Here is a 10917-nt window from a genome sequence, read left to right as displayed (position 1 = left end):
CTCGAAGTGGGTTGGATTTCCTAAAGACTAAATTGAAGAATGCCCCCCCCCCGCCCCCCCCAAGTGGGCCCTTTTATGGGGTTAAAATACCCAGCACTAGTTGACCAGTCAACCAGCTATTTGAACATATTGGCCGACCAATTTGTTGCACCCCTCTAGCCCCTGTAGCCTATAAATAGGTCCACCCTTTGTCCAGATTTTTCATGGCTGTTTGTTGGTTTCTTTCTGATTTCTTTCTGGCTGTTTGTTGCTGGTCCTTCCTCAGCCAATCTACAATAGCTACAACACCTTTCCAAGTATGTGTAGTTGTGCCGTCTCCTCTAGCCTCTGCGTCTTTCCAAGCTTATATAGTTGTGCCATCTGCTCTAACCTATGTAGCATTTTCTATTGTGTGGCTCTCCAGTTCTAAGAGACCCTTTTTTGTAATGCTGGAATGCCTTGACCTTCTCCAAATTATTGTATAATCTACTCTGCTTGTTGCAGTCTTTAATGACAGCTCGGCAAGTTTACTTATGTTGCATGCATCCTACATGCTACCAATGTGGTAGCCTTGCTTTCTTACCCATTATCTGCGGGTACACCTCCACTATGCTCTCCTCATTTGGGGGAGGTGACCTTCTATTTTACAACAGTACTATGTGTGAGCAAGCACACATTTAGAATACCCCTATATTTAAAGTTTTTTGTATACTTGTTATTCTCTCTTTTGTATGTATCATGTTGCGATTTTGATTTTAAAAGTCCCCTCCCTAGATGCACATACCATAATTATATTAGAAAGTATTTGTCCCATCCTATTCGTAAATGGCTTATAAGTCCCCTGAATAAGAAAAACCCTTTCCATTGATGCACCTACTATCTTACATGTTGTACAGAGTGACCACCTTGAGTCACGATAAATGCGTGTAGTTAGCTCACTCATCAGAGTTGCTAGCCCTCGGCTCGCGGGAAAGCGCGGGAGTTGCAAACCAGGAATCTCAATGTGGGTTCATGAGCGGTAGTTTTGGAGGGAAAACCTGGTTGCTGCTGCTCGAGTCCCTGCGCTTGAGTAGGAGCCAGCAAAAAAGCCAGTTGGCAACAGGGGAAGCATGGTTGCAAAAGAGCTAGTTGGCGACAGGGGAAGCATGGTTGCAAAAGCGAGCTTCGGCGTGAAGAGGCGGTACCTACTTGGGGGGAAACTTGTGAAAACCTATGGTGGGAGGAAGTTTCAAAGAAAAGAAGAAGAAGGAGAAGAAGAAGAAGAAGAGAACTTTCACCCTCTTAGGAAATAAGACCAAAAGACTCAAACAAGACTTTGTCTTTGAGAGAGTGTGTAGTGTGGTTCTTCCCCCTCTGTGTGTGTGTGTGTTGTCTCTCTCCTTTTGCATTTGTTCTTCCTCAGTGGAACTGTGATAGGGTTCCTCGCCATAGCTTTTGGCTTCTTTATGGCAACACATCAGGCTTCTCGCCATAGCCAATCTCTCCCTTCCTGATGTAGCTCCACTTCCTTTGCAGCTCCTTGGTTTCAACCCCTCATCTCCCACCTCTAGAAAACATCTCTCATAGACTCCGCTGCCTCATCGCATTCCCAATGCGCCTCTCCTCATCCGTCGAAACCTAGCCACAACCCTCTGGCGAATTTTGGCAACTTCTTTTTCGTGTGAAACCCGCCCCTGATCATTTTCTGCCGCTGCAGTTCGCCATTCCGTTTGGTCATTCGTATTCATGTCTCAGCCTCGCGTTACCGTCACCGTTGGACGAGGTGGCCAGGTTAGACATATTTATTCTGGTTCTTTTGCCTTTCGTAGTCTAAGGGCTTCATTAAATGGGAATATGGGGGGCGGGGTTTTGGAGTCGTCGGAATACCGTAAAACTGCCCTCTTTCTTTGGAAGGAAGTCTGTCTTTGCGGCCGTTGGAAAACTTGAAAAACAGCGTTTTGAAAGAGGCGAAGGCATTATCGTCGAGCGTGCAAGCTGCAATTTCATCTATGACGCCTTCCAAATTGTATTGTTCTTGTGCCTACTGTCTTTTGATGCAGAGGACGGCAACGGTAAGATCAAGCGGAATGTATTCAGATCGTGTTGGCGGTGTTGCTGAAAGCAGGAAAAGGTCTGTGAAAGATCGTTTAGGAGGCAGCTCTAGTAACGTGACTTCTATCGATCGGCAGATGAACAACAAACGGTACAGTTGGACTCTGCCTGCATTTTAAATTGCTTGTTGAAAGTGCATCTCTGCCTTTGACTGTTTGCTACGGAGACCGATGATTCAATATGCCTGCATAGGCAGTTAGTCATTCTTCCGTGAGTCTCATCCCGACGTTGATATGTAGTTTTTATGCAGTCCTCGCGTGTGTATGCGTCGAACACGCATCTAATATTTTGCAACCCTAATTGGCTTGGTTTTCAATAATTTGTAAAAAGAGTTTTGTTCATCTCTTGTCGTGTAGTCTCTATTTACACGCACATTCTCTTGGGTTTGTGTAACAAGGATGTGTAACAGGGGGTCATGGGTGCCCACTAGCAATGCCTTAAGTTTTTAGGAAGAAACAAACTCCCGTACATCTAATGGGCCATCTGTATACCATTCCTTGCCCCCATGCTCTTGGAAAGTTATACAAATCTCGCAAATTGCTTCAAATTGAAAAGTTTCATACGTAATGTCGACAACAAAAAGTAAAAGCTTGTGTTTTGCAATTATGCCCCTCTTCTTGCTTCTGGTGCCTCGTTGTCTTCTTGCAGTCCCTCGCAAAGTGACCAGGCTTGTTTGCAGTAGACACCCTTCCTTTTTTGGTCTCCATGCGAGAAGACTACTAATTGTTGGCACCCTTGGGCTTGCCTTTGTCAGGCTTTTATCTTTGCCTGGTGCAAGGAAAGTCTTCTTGTCCTCTTGATTGCATCATTGCCATCTCTAATGTGAACAGCTCAAATGTTATGCAGTCATGACGTTGGTTACAAAACCTCGAAAGCTTTGTGGAAGCATGTTGAAAGGGATCACGGCTAGTGCGTTGGTGTCCTGTTAGAGATTACTGCGCCACTTGTGAGCCCTCATGTGAGGCGGACAAAGGGGCACTAGGTCTTGGAACGGCATGGGTAACAAAGCATAGATAGGTGCTACAGGCCTCAGACTGAGGCTGCTCTTAGGTACCTACAGGCTGCACAGAGCAGCATTTTTTGCATGGGGAGGACTGCCCAGGCCCCCTAATACGTGAAGGTACAGGCCTGAACTGAGGTCCGAAGACCTCAATTATTGGCCAGTCCAGTCGGCCACCTGGTTGGCTGGTATAGACCCCCCCTACAACCTAGGTGGGGTCATCCAAACCTTGGGGTGGTAGTTTTACAGACCAGGTTGGCCTGCCTAAAAAATAGCCCCTGTGCCGGGTCGTTTGGGCATCCCACTGAAACATTTCTCAAGGTATGCTGGAGCTTTCAGATTGCCTTGCTGGCAGTCATCTCTACCTTTCAGATTGGCTTGAGCGAGATCGGAGAGATCTATCTGCTGCATGAGTTTGCCGCACAAGCAGACTTGTATTCACTGACATGTCTATCTTTTGATCAATCGCTGCCAACTGGTCCGGGACTGGGGTGCAACAAGCAAAGGGTAGATAGGGCTGCCATGTGGGCATGTCTCCTAGTTAATGCTACTCCAAGGGTACAGCCAAATGCTTTCAAACTTACGTGCTAATGGCTGCACAACTAAGGCTGCCTTTCCTCTCCTAAATGTACCCGGCTGGAAGCTACCTGCTCCAAATCTGGTCGCGTAAGCAGCCGAACTGGTAGGCCAGGATAGGTCCTAGATCCAGCCCCATGTGAGGGCCTATATAGGCGCCCCCTGCTAGTCTGGTTGCCCTGCCACATGGACAGTCATAAACAGCCTAAGCTGGCATGCGTGCACAGCCCCTACATGGTCATGTGCTAAAACAGGATGAAGACTGGAGCTGGGTTCAATACGAGAGGCTGAGAGGAATACAACTGAAGATCCCTCACTAAAGGGGGCTGCATATATCCTGATTGTTTTCGATTAAGAGGCTGAAACTGGAGCTGGGCTGAAAAGGATAGGCTGAGAAGACCTGGAATGTCCATGGCTGTGTGGCAGAGAATAGGGGGCTGTAGGAGGGCTGCTGTGGAAAAGCCACTGCTGCACTCCGAGGCTGAAGGCTGGTCTGTTGCTGAGGTTTTTGCTCGAGGTGCACTTGTGTAAGAATGAGGGGGAGAGAGCCCTTTTATAGGCTGATGCTCCTCCTGGAGTGAGGTTGAGTGCGAGTCTGGGAGCAGGCTGGCTGGACCTGCTGGAGCTGACCTGTTCATGTGGCTGTGTGGTATTATGGGAGCTTGTGGGCACTGCCAGTTGGCTGAACAGCATCTCCTGATGCTGACATAGCTTCTTGTGCTGCTGTACCTTTGTTCCTTGTGGTGGCGTTGGGTCTGTGTGCTAGCTCAGCAACATGTTCATCATTTGGAGCATGTGTGTGTTGAAGTTGAAACAAAGTTTAGGTCTGCAGAACCAAGCTTTGAAAGTGGATATGGATCTTTAATGATGGGCAGCTGCCTGGTGGAGCCCTGAACAACTGCGGAGACAGCCCATGGTGTGGGCCACCATATTCTGCCTCCAGTCGACTTGGAAGCCGGAGAACTATCATAGGATCCTTCTAAATTATAACTGTAGTCGTCCGTTCATACTGATTCACGTTAGCTTTGCAGTCTGCAAATCCATGGTGTACCTAAGATAACATCGGTGGTTCATGTCATGTGCACGGATTGGTATCTGACGTGTACTAGGTACACAGAACTAGCTCAGGTTAGCCTGGGGAGGCTTAGAGCTAGGCAGGCTTGATTCTCGGGTTGAGTGGCAAGGGTACGAACTATTTATAGGTCTTCGCTATTTTTGGCGCCGGGGCCCGAGTCTATAAAAGAGGCCCAGGGGGTTCAGTTCTCAGTGTGCAGTTGGGAGCAAGTCTAGTTCCCAGGTGCTAGGTCTGATCCTGGATTGAGTCGCGGACGCGCACCTGCATCTTAGCGTAGCCCAAGGCCCAGTGGCAGATCCGGGGCTTCACAGCGCCACCTGGTGGTATGGGACACCAGGCTGGTTTGGATCTGATTGGGAGTTCGTGCCAGTAGCTCAGCTCGTGGCTCGGGGGGGACATCTTCTGATTCGGGATCACATCTCGTAGATGTCATGGTTGGGTGGTGAGCAGCCTGCTCAGATCTGATGTTGTGTGGGGTTTGTTTGCAGATCAGGGGTTTCAGGAGTGCTGGGATGTGTCAGTTGGTATCAGAGCCAGCTCCTGAGGTAGGAACTTCTGACGCGGGAATTTTTGACGAGTTTTTCCTCCAGGTATGCCCTAAATTTCGAAATCTGTTGCTGCGTTTTTGCTGGATAGCTGGGATAGGAGGGGTGGAGAGATATCTGGGAAAAGGAAGAAGAAAAGGAGGGAGAAAAATCGAGATCCCTGAAGGCCTGTGAGAGAAGGCTGTAGGAAGTGGAGAGAGAGCAGAAAGGTTAGGAGAGAGGCGAAAAAAAGCTGCAAGGGAGGCGTGGAAGGGGCGCCTGGGATGATACGGAACAGGCTGGGGGCAAAGAGAGGCTCGTGGGGCGGTGAACAGGCTGTGTACAGCCTGCGCAGAAGGCTGTTTACAGCCTGCGCATAGGGCTGCGTGCAGCCTGCGCAGAGGGTGCTTTTTTCGAAAAAGCACCCCTCCAAAGCTAGGGGAGCTTGGCCTTATTTGGAAGCTCTGCTTCCAAATAAGGCCGCCCTGCTCCCTATATAGATGGGGCAGGGTACCAGCCTACCCACAAGCCTAGCCTAGAGCCTCGAAGCAGCTCCTCGAATTGCGAGCCAGCCTGCGCCAGCCTGCGTCAGCCGTACTTGCCTGCGCCAGCTCTACTTCTGCACCGTACAGCCTGCAGCAGCCGTACACTGCCAGCGCCAGCCTACGTCAGCCATCGTACGGCTCTGCATCAGCACCGTATGGATCTGTACGGTACAACCTGCGCCAGCCTACGTCATCAGCCGTACACTGTTGCGTCAGCCAGCGCCGTCTGTGCGGTTCCTGCAGCAGCGAACCCTGCGTCAGCACCCCCTGCTCCGAGACGGTACCCGCAGACTGTACGGACTCCGTACAGTCCACGTCAGCGACCGTACGGCCTGCGTCAGCAGACCATACAGCCACTTCAGCAGCGCGTGTATCCGGTTGCGGGTTCGGAGAGGTCTCGGGATTCGTGGGCTTCTGATTCGCCAGGTTCCAGCATCTCCTTCCGTCGGCATCTTTCGGGACGGTTTTCTTCTGCTCCATTCTCCTCTGTGCTTCGTTTTAGTCAGTTATTTCTCTCAGTTCGTATTCAAATCGAATTTCAGCCATGTCTAATGCTCCAAATCCCGAGTTCACCATGGGAGAGCAGGACTTGGATTACACTCCTGTGGGAGAGGAGGATCAGGGTCTCTATGACGGCCTGATAACCAAAAAGGCCTTCAGTGAATTTACGACTGCTCTTGATGGAAAATTCGAGCAGGTCAATGCTAATCAATCGGGGTTGACACAGCAACTCCAGGGGATACAGGCAACTCTCACCCTTCTGGCTAGCACTGTACAGGCACTCACGCATGTGGATGCCATGGCTTCAGTGCTAGGCCCGAATATAACTCCAGATCCTTTTCCAGGTGACCAAAAGTCAAGAACAAAGGAGGTAGTTGACACTTGGTTACACAAGTGGCAGGTACACTTCCAATTCCACCCCTATCCAGATGAGAAAAAGATCCAGCTTGCAGCAGGGTTTATGTCAGGTAAAGCCTTGCTATGGTGGAAAGAACTCCAGCCTAAGCCTGATACTCGGACAGATTTTGAGGGGATCTTCAGGAAGGAGTTCCTGAAGAAGGAGGATGATTACGATATCGTTGGCAAGCTCAAGGCCCTCGATATGTCAAAATTAAACTTGACCTTTGAAGTTTATCTTCAAAGATTTAGGGATCTGCAAACCAGGGCCACTAAAATGGATCCAGTGACCTTGTTAGGTTTCTTCGTGGATGGTTTGCCAGACTCCTACAAGTTGCAGATAAAGAACAACAAATGCACAACGTTGCAGGAGGCCATGACTTATGCGCGCATATATGATGATACCATGGCCGGTACCAAAGCAACCACAGTTACCGACACGAGTGGAAAGAACAAACGCAAGTTCTTTCAGCATACGACTGGTATTGCGGAGACGAAGTCTACGGACAACGCCTCTAGGAAAAGCTTAACTCCAGCAAAGAATGGTAAAGCCCGTTTCCTTCGCACTCTGAGGCTCAAGAAAGAAGGGCGATGCTTCTATTGCGAGGAGCGGGGGCACACAAAGAATGAGTGTCCTAAGCGAAAGAACCAAAAGTTGGTGCTAGGACCGAAGCTCCAGGCGGGTCCACGTACCGTAGCCAAGGGAGCGAACCAAGTCGCGATGACAGGTATTTCAGTAAATGTCATTACCTGCCCACTCTCTTGTAATTGTACTTTTAATACTTCGTTGTTTGGTTCCCATGATCTTTTCCGAGTTTATGGAGAAGTTATGGACCAACAGGTTCACATTCTCTTTGGTCCGGGCAGCTGTCACAATTTTGTTAATTACAAATTTGTACAGAAGATGGGGCTGTCCACAGTACCTAGCGACCACACCTATGAGGTGCAGCTTCCAGCTGGGAAGCAGTTTTGGGATCGCAAGGTTGAAGCGCTTCCTATCCGGATTCAGGTCTACACGGGAGCTCTTACATGCTATGTTATGCATCTGGAGCATGTAGACTTGTTGATCGGGATAGAGTGGTTTAAAACCCACAATATTCAGATCGGATGGACGGAGCATACGCTTTCTTTTGTAGATAAGGACACCAAATTTTGTATTCAGTGTGATAAAATTCCCTCTTCTCAGGGGCCTATTGTATCTGCGATGCAGCTTCGGAATATATTAAACAATTCTCATTATGATGTCTATCACTGTGTTTTGATTCCACTTTCTTCATTTGTTGTTTCGGTAATTAACAAGAATGAATTAAGTGTGTTTGAACACCGTGAATTGAGAATGTTGTTAGATAATTTTAAGGACATATTCCCAGCTCAACTGCCGGTAGGTTTACCTCCAGAACGGGCAGTAGATCATCGCATAGACTCAGTCCCAGGGGCTCAACCTATGAGTGTACCACCTTATAGGATGAGCCAGGTAGAGGAGGATGAGTTAGCTATCCAGCTTCAGGATTACTTGAATATGGGCTATATCCGCCCAAGTAAATCACCTTGGGGTGCACCTGTCCTCTTAAGAAAGAAGAAAGATTCTTCCTGGAGAATGTGTATAGATTATAAACGATTAAATAAAGTCACAATTAAGAACCGCTATCCTTTACCTCGTTCCGATGATTTGATAGACCGTTTGGCTGGAGCGAAGTATTTCACTAAGATTGATTTGCGTATGGGTTATCACCAAATCCGTATCTATGCTAAACACATAGATAGGACCGCATTCCGGACTAGGTATGGTCATTACGAGTTCCTCGTATTACCTTTTGGTTTGACCAATGCTCCTGCTACTTTTCAGCAGATGATGAACGATTTGTTCAGGGATTTTCTGGGCAAATTTGTTGTAGTGTTCTTAGATGACATCTTGGTATATAGTAAAACGCTTGAGGATCACATAGGACACCTCTGGGTTGTCTTAGTTGTTCTAAGACAGCATAAGCTTTATGCCAAGATGAGTAAATGTGACTTCTTTATGAAGGAGATCATTTACTTAGGACACAAGATTTCTTCTGAAGGTATTAGCATTGATCTGGATCGTATCCAGAAGGTTTTAGAATGGCCTATCCCTCAGACTGTGAAACAACTTCGCTCTTTCCTAGGATTTACGGTATTTCTCCGGAAGTCAGTGCGCGATTATTCACGTATCACGGCACCCTTGACCAACATCTTGAAAGGTCGTGGACGCAGGTCTACCCAGCCCCCGATCTCTTGGAATGATGCAATGAACAAGGCTTTTGAAACCTTGAAGTTTTCTATCAAGGAAGCACTCATTCTTGCATTACCCGATCCTACCCGGCCTTATGTTTTAGAGGCCGATGCGAGTGATTATGCGATTGGGGCAGCTCTATTCCAAGAGGGCAGACCTGTAGCTTTCGAGAGTAAGAAGCTAGACGGCACTCAATATTGTTGGCCCACACTCGAGAAGGAACTTTATGCTGTAGTGTATGCTCTTAAGGTTTGGAGACACTACTTGTATGGTTCAAAGTTCCTTGTATTGACTGATGATTCAGTCAATTAAGTATGTGTGTGATGGATCAGAATTGCGGGGAAGGAAAGCTAGATGGGCAGAATTAATGCAAGATTTTGATTTCGAAATACGATATCGTAAGGGTTCCCTGAATAGTGTGGCGGATGCCTTAAGTCGAGTTAAGTTTGTAAATGCTTTGTCATTTACGGAAATATCCTCAGACCTATTTCAATCCTTGAGAGGGCTATACGCAACTGATAGTCATTTCAGTTCTTATTGGCAGAGAGTCCAGGATGGGAGCTCCATAGTTGACCAGGACTCAGGGATTGTGCCACCTAGGATACAAGCGGCGGGAGGTCAGTGGATGATTAGGAACGGCTTGCTGTTCCGGAATGAAAAGATTTGTGTGCCTGATGTTCTGGACCTTAAATCCAAGATTCTCTGGGAGTGTCATGATGCTCCTAGTGCGGGACATCCAGGTATACATTGGACTCTGTCTCTTGTGAAGCATACCTTTTATTGGCCTAAGATGCGTGCATTTATAGAGAACTATGTAGTAGGTTGCCGGGTTTGTCAGGTTACTAAGGCTGAACGCCTTAGAAGCGCGGGCTTATTACAGCCTTTACAGATTCCAGGTAATAAATGGGAAAGCATTTCCATGGATTTTATTACTGGTTTGCCTCGAACGCGCAAGGGTCATGACTCTATTTGGGTCATAGTCGACCGTTTGACAAAAATGGCTAGGTTCTTACCTACTAGAACAACTATTTCAGCTGTTCAGTTGGCTCACGAGTTTGTGGACCACTTGTTCAAGCTGTATGGTTTGCCATCTGACATAGTCAGTGACAGGGACTCAAAGTTTACAAGTAACTTTTGGACACTTGTATTTGAGAAGTTGGAAACTACTCTAAGTATGAGTTCCTCGGATCATGCACAATCCGATGGCGGTACAGAAAAGGTCAACCAGTTGGTTGAAGACATGCTTTGGGCATATGTATCTAAGAGACAGTCTTCATGGGAAGATTATCTACCTATGATTGAATTTGCTTACAACAGTGCAAAGCATTCTAGTACAGGTTACAGTCCTTTTATGCTTATGTACGGGTTTCAACCTAAGTCACCAGTTATGGTTGGATTAAAAGAGATTCAAAACGATGCTGCTAAGAACTTCTTGCAAGACATGCAGGAAATGTTGCAGTTTGCCAAGGAGTCTATTAGAAGTGCCCAAGATCGGGACAGATTTTATGCTAATAGACATCGTTCACCCAGAGAGTTCTCTGAAGGAACGATGGTATATTTGCGAATTCCTAAGGAATCCAAGAGCGTAAGTACTGGTTTGGTTCCGAAATTATCCCCCAGATACTGTGGCCCATTCAAGGTCATTAAAAGAATTAGACCAGTTGCATATCGACTAGACTTGCCTCCTGATGTTAAAGTACATCCAGTCTTTCATGTCAGTAGACTGAAAGAAGTCATGGGTGCAGATGATCAACTTGTTTTTCCTCATGAGATTATAGAAGTTACAGATTTGACTTTTATTCCTCACGAACCTGAGTGTATTCTTGAATTTCGTGAAAGACAGATTCGTAATCGTACTATCACGGAATACAAGATTAAGTGGAAGGATCGTGTTGAGGAGGATGCAACATGGGAGACATTACAAAACCTCCAAAGAACATTTCCAGATTTCTTAGCAAACTTAGGAGTGAGTTCTT

General features: G+C 47.2%; 1 protein-coding gene across 1 annotated transcript in view; it reads left to right on the top strand.

The window, feature by feature from the left end:
- The first annotated feature begins 1226 nt into the window (after positions 1 to 1226).
- The window catches only part of LOC147896262 (uncharacterized), an 89857-nt gene continuing 80166 nt past the window's right edge, over positions 1227 to 10917 (top strand). The window contains exons 1-2 of the mRNA XM_087383092.1: positions 1227 to 1749; positions 2019 to 2161. Of these exons, the coding sequence (XP_087239218.1) occupies positions 1705 to 1749; positions 2019 to 2161 (188 nt within the window). The 5' untranslated portion in view covers positions 1227 to 1704. The remainder of the gene's footprint in view (positions 1750 to 2018; positions 2162 to 10917) is intronic.

Source organism: Dipteris shenzhenensis, chromosome 12, assembly GCF_047967505.1.
Source record: "Dipteris shenzhenensis isolate YYH24624 ecotype China chromosome 12, Dip_SZ_1.0, whole genome shotgun sequence".
In the NCBI taxonomy this organism is placed as follows: Eukaryota; Viridiplantae; Streptophyta; class Polypodiopsida; order Gleicheniales; family Dipteridaceae; genus Dipteris; species Dipteris shenzhenensis.
Note: the sequence above shows the minus strand (reverse complement) of the source record. Positions and strands in the feature narration are given on the sequence as shown.